At 60.8% G+C, this 15,416-nt stretch overlaps 1 protein-coding gene across 1 annotated transcript; it reads left to right on the top strand.

Annotated features, from left to right (window-relative positions):
- The first annotated feature begins 5,194 nt into the window (after window positions 1–5,194).
- Window positions 5,195–11,954, top strand: TENT5B (terminal nucleotidyltransferase 5B). The gene is made up of 2 exons (XM_059488926.1): window positions 5,195–5,610; window positions 9,358–11,954. The coding sequence occupies exons 1-2, from the start codon at window positions 5,434–5,436 to the stop codon at window positions 10,375–10,377; spliced, it is 1,197 nt and encodes a 398-aa protein (XP_059344909.1). The 5' UTR covers window positions 5,195–5,433; the 3' UTR covers window positions 10,378–11,954.
- The last annotated feature ends 3,462 nt before the right edge of the window (window positions 11,955–15,416 follow it).

Genomic DNA, 15,416 nt, shown 5'->3' on the forward strand with positions numbered 1-15,416 from the left:
GTGTGCAGGGGGGTGAGAGGGCCCTTCTCTGGTGGAAGAAGGACCAAAATGCCCCGGATCCCCCCAGCCTCAGCAGAGCTCCGGGGCCGGGGGTGTCCCGGGGCAGCGCAGCCCCTCGCTCGGGGAATTGCGATGGGAATTCGTTCCACGGCGGCAAAGCCCCGAGCCGGAGCCGTGACTCAGCCCGCGGCCATCCCGCAGCTCACCTGCCCGGCACACCTGAGCGCCAGGGTCCCCGTGCCCGCGGGCACAGGGCTGCCTCACCCGCCGCAGGGCTGGCCCGAGGGCTCCCGGGCACGGTGAGGTGGCCGGGGATGTGTGACAGGCAGTGCCAGCTCAGCGGGCGCCACCCTGGCATCCCGAGCAGGGTCCGGGGTGGTTTGTCCACTGCCCACCCTGGACACTTGGGCCACATGGCCTGGGGGTGAGGGACAATTTTCCGCCCCGGACACTGCCCACACTGGACTCTGCCCACATTGGACACTGCCCACATTGGACAATGCCCACCCTGGACACTGCCCACCCCGGACACTGCCCACCCCGGACACTGCCCACATTGGACAATGCCCACATTGGACAATGCCCACATTGGACAATGCCCACACTGGACACAGAGGAAGCAGCAGGAGCGCAGCAGCCCCGGGCAGTGCCCAGGTAACTCACCTGCCCACGTGCTGGGGAGCATCACCTGCAGCCTGGTGTCAGTCATGCCTTTAGAGCGAGAACTCCCCAAACCCAGGCATTTCCAGGATATTCTTGTTTCTGTCCCAAAGGGTGAGTAACTTTTTTTAATGAGGGAGGACTAATGATCCCTCCGGGGCTGTGCTGTCACCACTGAGGCACTGCCAAAGCACTCACGGTGCTGGGGCTGGGGCATGGAGGGGCCCCAGCGTGTCCCCCTAATCCCAGGGTCCTGGCAGTGATCTGTGTGCCCCCCATGCCCCAGCGTGTCCCCCCGGCCCCCCATCCTGGCAGTGATGTGTTTTCCTTGTGTGTCCCCCCAGCCCCACGGTCCTGGCAGTGATGTCTTTTCCCTGTGGGCACCCTCCATGCCCCATATCTCCCTCTCCCCAAAATGTGTTTGGGCCTTGGGGGTGGCACCAAGAACAGGGAGAAAAGGGACTCAGAGCAGGATGACCTTGTCCTTCCATGTGTGTTCCACGGTGTTTATGCCCCTTCCACAGCCCCCATGCGTGAGGGTTACAGATCTGCTGCCTCTGCCCCAGCCAGAAGGGCTTTCCCGTGCCTCAGTTTCCCTCTGTGGTCCAGCACGGAGCCTGGGGTGCGGGGACTGTCCCCATGGCCCCAGCAGGTGCCCATGAAGTCCCTGCCTGAGTGAACCAGCTGCTCCAGGCTCAGCAGCCTCCAGAGCAGAGCTCCCGGCTGTCCCCAGAGGAGAGGGCACAGCCCTGGAGCTGCCACCACCTGCAGGGCACTCAGTGTCACCCGGGGCCCCGAACCCAAAGCGAAGGGAGCGGCTGTGCTCCCTGCCAGCCCCAGTTGTGGCACCGGGATGGGTCATCCCCTGCCAGGGCTGGAAAGGCACAGGTCACGCCAAGAAAAACAGCACGTGGTGTCACCGGGAAGCCACCGAGCCTGGGGACACAAGGGTCATGCTGCCAGGGGACAGGGGAGTCCCCAGCCAGTGATACCCGGGGCAGATTCAGGCAGGGCACATCAGTGCTGGGGTCACTGCTGTGTCCCTGTCCCCACAGCCCGGCGGGGCCGTGTCCCCCCCGCTCCCCGGGCAGCATTTTGCAGCAGCCAGGGCAGGTGACAGGTGCCATTCCCGAGCTCTGTGTCACCTGCACTAATGACACCCTGCGCTCCCTTTCATCCCAGCGCCTCCCGGGTGGCCCCTCTCGGGCAGCATCACTCATCATCCCTTCCAGGAGGGGATGTGGCCGAGCCTGGGGGGCCAGGGCGGTGACACAGGGACGCCAGGCTGAGATCAGAGAGTGGCAGCGCAGTGACAGCCCTCATGCCGTGCACTGGGTGCTCACAGTGCCCCTAAGCCAGCCAAACCCAGCCTGGCTGTGGCCAGCACGGGGACAGTGCCCTGCCTCTTTGGAGAGCTGCAGCCGCAGCAGCTGGTGGCACTGCCCCAGGGAGGAGCGAGGAGCGGCGGTGGCACCTCGGGGACAGGCTGGCTCTGTGGCAGCGAGCGGGGCTGGACAGCAGCTCCAGCGCCTGGGAGGTGTCCAGGAACCGTGTTTGCCCAGGGAGGACTTGGACAAGGCCATGGAGAGAACTCCACCTCCTAAACCCACAGGGACACGTGGGCAAGGGCGTGTGCGTGGGGACAGTGACGAGAGCGGGGACAGCAGCAGCTGCGCTGGGGACAGTGCCTGTTTGGCCAGGGACGGTGGCTTTTGTGCAGGGGGATGGCTGGACTCTGCGCGGGGGCAGTTGGTGCCCACATGGGGACACTTTGTGCCCACCTAGGGACAGTCTGTGCCTGCGTGGGGACACTTTGTGCCCGCGTGGGGCAGCCACGCACAGCGGTGCCCGCACGGTGACAGTTTGTGCCACAGCGGTGCGCGCACGGTGACAGTTTGTGCCACAGCGGTGCGCGCACGGTGCCAGCTGCCGGGGCACGGGGCCGGGGCCAGCCCGGGACACGGTGCCGGTGCCGTGGGAGGGGGACACCGGCGCGCCCCCGCCTGCCGGCGGCTCCCGCGGGGCGGCTGCGTGACGCTGGTGGCTCCGGGAGCAGGGCTGGGTCCCTGTGCTTGCTCAGGGAGGTGGCACACGCCCTGCTAATGCCGAGCGGGTCGGAGCCGTCCCACGCGCGTCACGGAGCGCCCGAGGTCCCTTCCCCGCAGGCCGGAGAGGTTTTCACCCACTGCCCCAGTCCCAGCCGCTCCCGCTCCTGAGCCCCGGTTCCCGCTGCCCGGTTCTGCCCGGGGCTGCCCGGGGTCCCCAGCGCCCCGAGGGGCTCCCATCAGGGCAGGGGGTTCCACTCTGTCCCCCGTGCCCCTTCCCGTGCCCGGAACCGGGGGGTCCCCGCTGCTCCCCACGCCGATCCCCGGGGATGGAGCGGGGTCCGGGTGCTGCGGACCCCAGACCCCCGAGGGACGGAGCAGCACCAGAGCCCTGCCCAGCTCGTCCCAGAGGGATCTGCAGCTCCTCTCCCTGCCTGGATCCCCCAGCCGGGTCCCCCGGGCCCGTGGGGTCTCAGCCCTTCCTCCGGCTGCATCCCCCGGTGCATGGAGCCATCCCCAAAGCCTTTCGGCCCCTCTCAGCCTCTTGGGAAACCCTCCCCGATCCAGCTTTTCGCCAGCAACGTCAAAAGGGTTTTGCAACGAGAGGCAGCTGCCTGATTTTTAATCAAGTTCCTTGGAAAATCAGTTTCCAGCAGGGCTGCCCTTGTCCTGTGCCCCAGCTGGGAGCACCCAGGAGCAGCTTTTGATTCCCGTGGAGTCACAGGGGTGCAAGCCAGGGAGCAAAACCCCACAGCAGGAGGAGCATCCCAATGGGGACCCCCGGAGCCCCTCTGGCTGTCAGTGCATCAGGGATGGGGCGATTCCAGAGGGAACCAGGGTTCCACTGCCCTTCCCTCCTTTCCAACCCCTCCGTGGATGCTCCTGAGCCCCCCAGTTCCCCCAGCTCCCCTTTCTGCAGCCAGCTCCAGCTCCCAGCAGCCAGCCCTGGGATGTGGCAGATCTCCCGAGCCAGACTTGGCCTCTTGGGAGAGCTCTGCAGCGCCTGCCCTGAGGTGGAGAGTCCCAGGGTGGATGATCGGCGGTTTTCAGGGGAGTCCTTGCAATCAAACCCTGCGAGGTGTAAAGCACAACCAGCCCTGGCTCAGCTCCTGGGGGCTCTGGGCTCCCGAGGAGGGTCCCCAGCTCCTGGGGGGCTCTGGGCTCCCGAGGAGGGTCCCAGCTGGAAGGAGGAACCCGGGCAATGGGAGCGGCCGTGCAGGTGCGGAGCTGGAGTCGCTCTGTCCATGCCGGGGCCGCGGGGCAGCGGCTCGGCAGGGAGGGAGTGCCCTGCTGGAAATGTCTGCGGGGTGAAACGCGGAGAAATGAGCGCTGCAGAGGGATGGGGATTGTTGGGATGAAAGGAAACGGCCGGTCAGAGGCTGGGGACACCTCTGGCCCCAGGGGGAGGCGGTGGCTGGGCTGGGAGCTGGGCCACGCTCTGCGATTCAGGGGCTGGCTCTGAGCTCCTGGAGTTCCATCGCCCCAGGGTGGCACCCAGAGCTGGCACATGGGGGCCCTTTTGGCCCGGGACAGGCGCCAGGGGGAGCTGGGCGTGCCAGGATGGGCACACTGCGCTGTGGAGTGACACACCACGGGGTATCTGTGGGGTGCCAGACCGTGGACATCACTCCAGGAGAATCAATGGGGCGCCAGCCTGCAGAGCATGGATGGGCACCAATGGAGCGTCAGATCACCGGGCATCTGTGGGGCACCGGGGTACAAATAGGGCATCACCGGGGCACCAGCTCACGGGGCATCAGGTCATGAGGCATCAAGTGTATAAATGGAGCATTAGTGGGGTACCAATGGGGCATCATTGAGGTATCAGTGGGGTAAGAGTGGGGCACCAAGGGTACCAGGGCATATCAAAGGGCACCAATGGGGCACCAAAGGGAAACAACAGCACATCAGAGGACATTGCTGTGGCACGAGGTGACTCAGGGACACCAAGGCCGTGGCTGGGGTCCCACAGGACACCCTAGGGCCACCCGGTGCCTCCCGGGCTGTCTCTGTCCCCCGTATCCCTGGGTCTGTCCCTGTCCCCCGGTGCCACCCGGTGTCCCCCCGGGTCTGTCCCTGTCCCCCGGTGCCGCCCATGTCCCCGGTTCTGTCCCTGTCCCCCGGTTCTGTCCCTGTCCCCCGGTGCCGCCCATGTCCCCGGTTCTGTCCCTGTCCCCCGGTTCTGTCCCTGTCCCCCGGTGCCGCCCATGTCCCCCGTTCTGTCCCTGTCCCCCGGTTCTGTCCCTGTCCCCCGGTGCCACCCATGTCCCCGGTGCTGTCGGTGTCACCCGTGCCCCAAGCTCGCCCCGCCCCTCGCCCCGCCCCCTTCCCCTCATCGCCGCTTCAATTGGCCCCGGTCCAGCCGCGCTCCTCCCCCTGGACCAGCGCTCGGGCCGGGATTGGCGGGGGCGCGGGCCAATGGGGCGCGGCGCGGGTCTATAAAAGGCGCGGCGGGGCGCGGGCGGGCGCAGCGCTCGGCGGAGCCGGTGGCGGGCGGGGGGCGGCCGGGGCCGGTTCTGTGCGAGTCCCTGCGGGCACCGACCGCGCTCCCGCCGCGCCCCGCGCAGCCGCCCCTCGCCGGCGCCACTGGGGGGGTTGTTTTTTGTTTTGTTTTTTTTTGCTCTCCTCCCCCCACTTTTAAATTTTCCTCCCGCTCCCCCCCGCACCGGCACTTCCGGCGGGTTTCCGGGCGGTTTCCGGGCGAGCGGCTCCGGCGGCGGCGGGGGCGATGCTGGAGGCGGCGGCGGGGCCCGCTCCGGGCGGCGCGGAGCAGCGCGGGAGCCGCTTCAGCGTCCTGACGTGGGAGCAGGTGCAGCGGCTGGACCAGATCCTGGGCGAGGCCGTGCCCATCCACGGCCGCGGCAACTTCCCCACGCTGTCCGTGCGGCCGCGCACCATCGTGCAGGTGAGGGATCCGCGGGGCTGAGGGGCTGCGGGCCGGGGCCGGGCCCCGCTGGACTCTGCCCCGCTCCGGCGGGGGGCAGGCAGAAAATAAAAGTGCTGAGGCGGCGATAACCGGCCCGGCGGGCCCCGAGCCAGCCCGGCCGGGCACCGCGGCCTCCTCCCACGGCCCGTGCGGGGCGAGCGGAGCCGCTGCACGGCCCGGGCTGGAAGGGACCGTAAATGAACACCGGGGAATGGCCTCGGCCGGGGGACTGCAGGGAGCCCGGCACGGCTCTGCACGGGACAGCCCGGGGAGCCCGGCACGGCTCTGCACGGGACACCCAGAAATCCCAAAGCGGTGTCCCAATGCTGAGTGCCCCAAAGCAGTGTCTCACTGCTGCCCGACTCCTGCCAGGCCTGGAATTCGGGAAAAGCGCCTCAGCCATGGGCAGGGACACCTTCCACCAGGGCAGCTTGCTCCGAGTCCTGTCAGCCTGGCCTGGCTGCTCCAGGGGGAGTTAGAAGTTCTGGGGGGCTGGCCCCCATCACCCCGGGGGTCCCGGTGGGGCTGGCCCCTGCAGCACCCACAGCCGGAGTGCCTAAAGCTGCCAGGACCCTCCTGAGTAGCTCGCCCATCCCTGCAGCTGCTGCAGCTTCTGCCATGGATCCTGCTTGGCTTCCTCCCCTCTTACCTTGTTCCTATTCTTCTTTAGTTAATTTATTGCCCTTAAAAGCAGTGAAATGTGTGTGGCCAGGGCAAAAGTGGCTTTTTTTGGAGCTGCTTCCACGAAATGGCTTCGTGCTGGTGGACATGTTGGGCTCGTGCTGGAAGAGTAACATTAATTCAAAGGCCGGATCAAATGTCTGTGTCCTTTGATTTCTGGGCACCCCTGGCTGAATTCTCCAGAGCCTGCCCGAGACTTCTGCTTGTTCACGAGCTCCTCTTAGTTTAACCATCAAGTAATAACTGTGTTTAATATTAAACTAACAATGTAGCTCGAATGAGCTGATGCATATTCATATTTGGGAGGCGACTTCATTCCTCAGTAATGACTCATCAAATGTAAAATCGGGCATGTTGGCTTCTAATTAAAAAGCCTATTCACGGCGCTAAGACCCAACTGGCTTTCACAATAACCGGGATTTTGGAGCCTCAGCTGCTTGAGAAAGAGTCAGAGTTGAGCCTGGGAGACGGAAGGTGACATTTGAAAGGCTGGTGTGGGATTCCTCGAGTTGCTGCCGGGGCAGCAGCAGCGCTGGGCTTGGCTGCCTTGGCTGGAACGGCAGCTGGTGAGAGCTGCAGGCAGGAGGAGGCTGCCCTGGCTGGGCAGCACCGAGCCCTGCAGCAGCTCTGGGGCTGCCCAGAGGATGCTGCCAGCAGCAGCCTCCAGCACGGGATAGCTGAGGGCTGTAATTGTGCCCGGCCGTGCTGGCAGAGCCTGTGTTTAGGGCTGACTAAGCTGAACGAGTAACCCAAAAGGCAGTTATTTATCCTGTTGTTGTTGTCCAGGGAGCTGCGAGGCGCAGGTCAGGACGCAGCAGGATTTGCTCCTGCCTGGCTGTCACAGTCAATTATCCCAACCACACGGAAGGTGAGCTGCTGTTGTGGGAAGCAGGTCAGCAGCTGCCTAACCCTGCAAATATCCAGCCCTCTGGGGGAACGTGCAGCCCTGAACCCACTGCCTGCAGCCAGGGGGGATGAGCTCCAGGTGAGGGCTGGGGGCTGGAAGCTCCCAGGGAATGGCAGAGTGCTCTGCTCCCTGCTGCTCAGCAGGCTGGAGATTTCTGGGATGGTTTGGGATGACACTGACTGGAGCAATTGGGTCTTTTCTCTGTTTTCTGAATATATCTCACACAGACAGCCTGGGGAACTTGAGTAAGCTTGGAGCCTGTGGTTCTGGAACACTGCAGGTCCTGAGCCGTGCCCATAAAGGGGTTAAGCAAATGTTCTTTGGGGTCGGGAAATTAATCTGGAACGAGATCTTCTCCGAGCACAGGGCCCAGCTCTGCCTCTAAGACTTTGTGACCTATATCTCGTGTCTCTGAGCCTGGGAGCAGCCTCTGAGTGCACGAGCAGTGCTGGAGCTGTGCCCCGGGTGAGTGACTCCAGCTGGCAGCAGGGCAGGCCAGCAGCTCCCCTGGGTGATGTCTGCTCCCTTTGGGGCAGCAGCCCTGCGTGTCCTCTAGGAGCAGATCCATCCTTTCAGCCTGCCTGCCCTGGAAAACTGCTTCATTCCCTGGCTGGGCAGGTGTGGCCTGGCTGCCCGGGGAGCAGCCCCTGGTTCGCTGTGCCTGGCATGTGACTGTCACCACGGGCTTGGCTGCCCTTCCAGCCCAGCAGGGATGGCCATGTCAGGAGAGAGGGGAAGCACCACGAGGGAGCTGCCTCCTGAGCCCTGACAGCCTCCCAGGTGTGCAGATACAGGGGATTTGTTCTGGGGTGATTTTGGGAAGGCAGCTGGGGGCCCTTGGTGCGGTCACAGAGGGTCTGGGATGTGATGAGGGCTCCCTGCTGCAGTCCCTGACCTTTTGTGTGTTCTTCCTTCCAACAAAACCCATGGAGGGGCAGCTTTACTGCTGCTGGGACCAGATCTGCAATGCTTCTGGTCTCCCCCAGAACTGCTCAGGCCCAGGGCAGCCAAGAGGGTTTGGCCCTTGTGATGCAGCCTGGAATTGAGATTCACATTTTGGGCAGCCAAAATGCAGAGTTTGTAGGGCCTCTCAAACTAGGGCAGGCTCCCAGGGCCGAAGGGCCCAGTCAGACTGGCTCTTGATGATCCAATTTGTCCATTTGTGTCCCAAGCTTCGGCTCTTTCAAGCCATGGCCTTGCCCTAGGCTGGCTGGTTGGGACTCCCAGGGAAATGGGAAATGGCTGGAGGGGAACACGAAAGCAGGATGAGACGTGGGGAGAGCTTCTGCCGGAAGGTGCAAACCTAATCTTCCTGGGATCTTTGAGATGAGTTAAACTCAAATTATAAGCTGGTGTCCAGATAGTTTATTTTATGGTCTTGGGGGTTATTTTAGCCTCCTGCTTGTTAAGTAATCAGGCAGGTGATTCAGCTTCCCAGTAAATGAACAAAGCTTTGGAGGGGCTGCTGGGTGTGCCAGGACTGAGCAGGCAGCATTAAAATCACCGGAGTAACACCCGTAAGATGAAAGCTGCCTCTTGTGCTTGATAGCACGCCAAGCTCAGCACGAAGCTCTGACACACTGGAAATTGTTAGGATACACTTACTAGTTGGGACATGAACTTGCATACGCCTGGCTGGGGCTTTTGAGCTGCTCTGGCATCTTGATTTGCCTTTAATGAATCCTGACAGGCCGAAGGGATGGCTAAAAGGAGTGAGCCACCCTGATTAAATCCACAGGGACTGCTGCAGACTGTGCTGCCACCTCCTCTTTGGGGTCACTTTGGGGTTGGCTGCTCTTGGCTTGGTCACTGCAGCGGGGAGGGGACGTAGAGGGCAGAGACCACCCCAAAAAATGGGGTCAGGAAGGCTCTCCAGGCCAGAGTGGGGAAGGCAGGGAGAGCAGACCCTGCCCTGGAAGCAGAGCAGCTGATCATGTGCAGTGAGATCTCTAATGCCAGGGAATAAGTGAAGGAGAGCCACCCCAGCTGCTGGCAGGACTTGGGATGCTTTCCAAAGTGACCTATTTCCGATGGATTAGCTTTTTATTTCACTGTCCTGCACTGGAGTGACCTGTGTGAGTGCAGGGAGTGCTCCTGCTGCTCCCTCCCGCCTCTCACTGGCCCTGTCTCTGTCCCAGGTTGTCCGTAGCCGCCTGGAGAAGAAGGGAATCCCGGTGCACAACGTCAGGCTGAACGGCTCAGCCGCCAGCCACGTCCTGCACCAGGACAGCGGCCTGGGCTACAAGGACCTGGACCTCATCTTCGGCGTGGATCTGAAGAACGAGGACGTTTTCCAGCTGGTGAAAGATGTGGTCATGGACTGCCTGCTGGACTTCCTCCCCGAAGGAGTCAACAAGGACAAGATCACGCCCATGACCCTGAAGGAGGCCTACGTGCAGAAGCTGGTGAAGGTGTGCAACGAGACCGACCGCTGGAGCCTCATCTCGCTCTCCAACAACAGCGGCAAGAACGTGGAGCTCAAGTTCGTGGACTCGCTGCGCCGCCAGTTCGAGTTCAGCGTGGACTCCTTCCAGATCATCCTGGACTCGCTGCTGCTCTTCGGGGAGTGCTCGGAGAACCCCATGGCCGAGAACTTCCACCCCACGGTGACCGGGGAGAGCATGTACGGGGACTTCGAGGAGGCCATGGAGCACCTGCGGCACCGCGTCATCGCCACGCGCAACCCCGAGGAGATCCGCGGCGGGGGGCTCCTCAAGTACTGCAACCTCCTCGTCAGGGGCTTCAAGCCCAAGTCCGAGGTGGACATGAAGGCCCTGCAGAGGTACATGTGCTCCAGGTTCTTCATAGACTTCTCTGACATCGGCGAGCAGCTGCGGAAGCTGGAGTGCTACCTGCAGAGCCACTTCGTGGGCATGGAGAGCAACAGATATGACTATTTGATGACCCTGCACAGGGTGGTCAACGAGAGCACGGTCTGCCTCATGGGACACGAGAGGAGGCAGACCCTGAACCTCATTGCCATGCTGGCCGTGAGGGTCCTGGCTGAGCAGAACATCATCCCCACGGTCACAAACGTTACCTGCTTCTACCAGCCAGCCCCTTATGTCAGCGAAATAAACTTCAACTACTACGTGACCCACGTGCAGCCCTTCCTGCCTTGCAATCAGTCCTACCCCACGTGGCTTCCCTGTAACTGAGCCAGGACAAACCCCAGGGTCTGTCCTCCAAGGTATTTCTGTGCCTTGGGGGGTTGGGAGGGTGGGGAGGGGGGAGCAAGATGGAACCTACCGACCTTCCCAGAACTGCAACAAAAGGAAACTTCCTGGACTCTTGCTTGAGTGTCTCGTTCCTGGGATTGTTGGGACGAGCCTTGTCTGCTGTACACTGTGATGGGAAGTGCAGTGTTATGGGAATGACTCCTTATGGAATTGTGGAGGCAACGGGGTGGGTGGGGTGTGTGAGGGGAGACTGTAGAATTACGCTAAGGTAGAGCTGCACTGCCCTGAAATGGATCTGAATTGTGGTTTGTTTTTTTTTTTAGTGCAGGAGGTGTTCTGGGTTTGCAAACTTGTGGTTTCTGCCGAGAGAAGCCAGGGTGGCTAATTCCTTTGAAGGACCAAAGAATCCTGTTTAAGTGCCTGTAACAATATAAACACAACTGTACTGTAAACTTTATTATTTTCTGCGGGGGCTGATGGCCCAGAGCTCGAGTGGGGAATGTCTGAGGAGGAAAATGTTTCTGTCGTGGGTGGGAGGGTCGCAAGATCATTTCTTATCCTGGCTGAGGCCAGAGCAGGTTCTGTGTGGCTGAGGGGTTTGGGCATGACTTGCTCCCTGTGAAGGACCAGCTGGAGCCAAGAGCTGCCAAAGTGGGGCTGCCTAACCCAGGGGCTTGGAAATGCCTGAAACTGGGAGCACTGGAAAGGGGGGAGTGCATGGTGGAAAATGCTGTGCAGGGCTTGCTGGAAAAAAGGCAGCAGGGACCTACACTTGGATTTCTTCAAGCTCCCAAGTCTGCAGTGCCAAAATGTAGTGAGGCAGATGATCTGTCCAGGAGCCTGCCCCAGGCTGCCAAACCTAATCCTGTTTTTTCTAGGGGAATTTGAAATGCTGCTCTTCCAATTTTTTTTTTTTTTTTTTTTTTTTTTTTTTTTTTTTTGACATGCAGTGTGATTTTTAATGCACAAAGCCACAGGCCAGCTGGGCCATGGGGAAGGTGAGGCTTGTCCTTTGAAGCACAAAGCATCCAGGTCACTGGTCAGTCATTTCCAGCTGTCGCTGTGTCCTCCAGGGAGGTGGACAGACCTCTTCATGCTGGAGATCATCCCTTGGGCAGGTCCCATCTCCAAAGCAGCCCATTCCCAGCTCTGTGATTCCCTGATAGCATTTGAAATTCATTCTCTAGCTAGAAATGGAGCCTGGGGGCAGAAGGAGGGGTGAGGTTAGTTGGCCTTAGGGAAACAATGTCTTCTGAGCAGACCCTCTGGTGTTGGGAGGGTCTGGCTCTCTCAGTGCGGTGTGGCTCAGAAGCTGTCGAGTGTCCGGAGCACAGAGGTTTTTCGGGAGGTGCCTGGGCTGCCGAGCCCCAGCGTCTCAGGTTTCAGGGGCAGGCAGCAGGCATTCCCCAGGGATGCTGCTCGGGAACACCACCGCGGCTTCCTGCTGCTGACCTATCCAGTACCTTTACTAACTCGTGTTTTTTGGGGTTTATTTTTGTTTTTGTGACAAAACTGTAATAGCCGGGCAGATTGAAATAAAGACTAGATCCTTGGAATGTGTTTAGCCAGATTGGTACCTTTTTTGGGGTGGGGGTTTGTGGATGGGGAGTCAGGGGGTGGGGGTGGCCCTTGGCATCCCTGGAGCCCAGCTCTGCTCCCTGCCCCGGGGCTGGGCAGTGGCGCTGACCCTGTGCTTTGCAGGTTTTGGTGCCTCCTGAGCTCAGCCCAGCCTCCATGGCAGCCCCCAGCTCCCCAGAGCCCCGTCCCATGCTGGGAGCCTGGCGTTTCCCATGCAGGGTCACGCTGGTTCGGGGCTGCGTGTGGGAGCCTGACTGTGCCACTGCTGTGGCTTTGAGGAAGGTGAGACTTTTTCCTTGTGTTTCAAATGGAACATAGATGCCATGTAGCATGTTTTTTACAGGCTGCTCCTGCCCACAGACGCACTAAACTGAGATTCCCTCCTTCCCTTTGAGGTGTCCAAACAGATCCCCTACAGCCAACAGCTCGACAGGGCGACCTACCATTGAGATTGCACTTTGGATTTATGGAGTGTGTGTGGTGGGACTCTTGTGAGTGGCTTGAACATGAATTTTTCTAGACCTTGCAGTGATACTGTGCTGCCTCTTGTAAGGGGGCAATTGGAAGATTCCAGTAGCTTGAATGGCACTTGATTTATTTTTTTTTCGTTGTTTTGTTTTAAATGTCTTTTTTTTTTTTCCTACACCTGTATCACTTGTCATGCGATGGGCTTGACATAGACTCACTAGATTCTTTAGAATCTGTTACGAATAAATACAGTGTATTCAAATTTGTTGGATTATTTTTATTTGCTTGTCCATCTGGGTGGTGTGATGAGGAGATGTCCCAACCCTGTTCCCACCAAAAACCAGGCTCAGAACCAGCTGGGCACCTGGAAGGGGGCAGGCTGAGCTTCTGGAATGGATCTGCCCGAGTCCAGAGCAGCTCTGAGCCCTGGGGAGTGCCGTGGCTGTGTCAGCTGGGGGAGGTTTCTGTTTTAAACTCTGTTCTTTGGAGTTGTGCATTTTGCCTTTCCCTGCTGCTGCAGAGGGAAGGTGGCACCAGAACCCTCCCTGCTGGCTTTCCATGGCTCCATCCCTGCTGCTGAGAGCAGCAAGAGGTGCCTGGAGCCCTTGGGCTTGGTTCTGACCTACCTGCAGGGTGGTTCCTCCTGGGGCAGGAGAGGCTGGGGAAGGTTTCAGTCCCAGTAAAAGCTGTGTTCTGGGGAGGGCTGTGTCCCAGGAAAAGCTGCGGGTGACAGGGCTGGCAGCTGGGTGCAGCTCCTCCAGCCCTGGCTGCCCTCCAGCCCAAGATGAGGTTTCACTTCCCCCTGTCAAGCTCCAGGCAGTTCTGGTTCCACTGCAACAATGGAGCTGACGATGTGCCAGTCCCTCTTTGGGACAGACTTGCTGGCTCTGCAGCTCCAAATCTGCACAGTCCTGGGCCAAAGCTTCCCTCTGACAGCAGGGCTGGGGTGTTCTGGCTGGGCTGGCACTGCCACTGTCCCTGTCCCTGCTTGGGCTGGCACTGCCACTGTCCCTGTCCCTGCTTGGGCAGGCTCTGCCTTTTTCAGGGCTCATTTCTCTCCATACCTGCTAGGTTTAGAGATGTTTCCCTCTTTCTGGCCCAAGCCCAGCATGATCTCCTGCCCTTTCCAAGTGTCTCTCACCTATGGAAGCAGCTCTGAGGTATCTTAGTCCCTCAGCTGTCTCCTGTGTGGGTGCTGCTCCTGCTGTGGGTGTGTGGTGAATGAGCTGCCTCTGGATTTGTGACCCTGAGCAGAGCAGCAAAAGCCCTGACAGAGTTGGCTGGGCATTGTTGGGTGGATCAGAGCATACAAAGGGATGTTGGTGGAAAGTACTCGTTGTGATCAGAAAGGAGCTATCAATGTTTACAGCCCAGATTCCCATCCCTCTTTTGTTAATTGTCAAATAAAAAAAACCCTATATATTTTCTCACAGCCTGAGGTCTGTCATTATTTTCCTCTTTGAGCAGAGGGGTGCTGGATCAGTCAGGACGTGCCTGAGGCTGTGCTGGGTGCAATCCAGGCCCAGGTGCTGCTGCAGTGCTCCCCTCAGCCTGGCTCTGAGCTCAGGGCTGGCCGTTCCTTCAGGGCCATGAATGCAGTCCCGAGGTTCAGCCCGTGGCCTGGGCAGTGCCCAGCTCTGTGCCCAGGGCTGGTGGCACAGTGCTGCGGGTGCCCACAGCCCCTCTGCTGCAGGAGCGTCCAAACCACCCAGCCCTGCAGAGCTGCGGCGCTCCTGGGGCTGCCTGCGGCCGCTGCAGCTGCAGCTTTTTCTCCTGGAAGGACACCTGGCCGTGCTCCAAGCTCACTGAAACGGCAGGAATTTGTCCTGACTCCAGCATGCAAGAAGCATCTTGCTGCAGCCCCGCTGCCTCCAGCCTGGCCCCGTGCCCGGGTGGCACCAGCTCCGTGCGGGCGGCTCGCTAGACCCAGCTCGGCGCTTCCATTCCGTTTTATCTCCGTGGAGCTTTTCCCTTGCAGCGTGCCAGCGCTTCTCCCTGGCTGCCCTCCTCCTCCTCCTCCTCGTCCCGGCTGTGAAGGCTGCTCCTGGGCCGCAGCGGAGGAGAGAACAGCCTGTCTGTGTGCCTCCCCTGCCATTTATAGCCGCGCTCGGGGCTCGGCGCCCGCTGCCAAGCACGGGACAAACGCTCCATTGATGTGTCCCTTCCCCGAGGGCTGCCGGGCCGGGCTGGGCTGCCCGGGGCTGGCACAGCCCCCTGCCTGTCTGCCCAGGATGGCACAGCCCCAATGCCTGCCCCAGGTTGGCACAGCCCCCGTGCCTGTCCCAGGATGGCACAGCCCCAATGCCTGTCCTAGGGATGGCACAGCCCCCGTGCCTATCCCAGGATGGCAGCACAATCCTAATGCCTGCCCCAAGGATGGCACAGCCCCCTGCCTGTCTGCCCAGGATGGCACAGCCCCAATGCCTGCCCCAGGTTGGCACAGCCCCCGTGCCTGTCCCAGGATGGCACAGCCCCAATGCCTGCCCCAGGTTGGCACAGCTCCCTGCCTGTCCCAGAGATGGCACAGGGCAGGCTGAGGGTGAGGATTCTGCTCTGTCCCTCACTCTGATCCCATCTCTCAGCCCTGCTGCAGGACCAGCTCAGCCTTTTCTGCTCCACGGAGGGTTTGAGCTCCTGCTGGAGCTGTGGAATACCCTGGCTTGGAATGGAGCCACACAGAGCATCAAGGACAACCCCAATGTGCTTCTGAGGGTTTCCAAACCCTTCCTGACCTCTGGCAGACTCGGTGCTGTGACCACTTCCCTGGGGAGCCTGTTGCAGTGCCCAGCACCCCTGGGTGTACAACCTGTTGTGTGCACAGGCACAGGAACCTTTAAAAAGGTTTTTTTTCTCCCTCTGTACATGGAGTATTTGTTCTGTTCAGCTCTAAACACAGGCCAGCAGCTCCGTGATTTCCCTGACAGCCACCTTCTCTCACCTCTTGGATCCAGCCTGGATCCCCACCCCTCCCG

This window comes from Ammospiza nelsoni, chromosome 25, assembly GCF_027579445.1.
Source record: "Ammospiza nelsoni isolate bAmmNel1 chromosome 25, bAmmNel1.pri, whole genome shotgun sequence".
Classification (NCBI taxonomy): Eukaryota; Metazoa; Chordata; class Aves; order Passeriformes; family Passerellidae; genus Ammospiza; species Ammospiza nelsoni.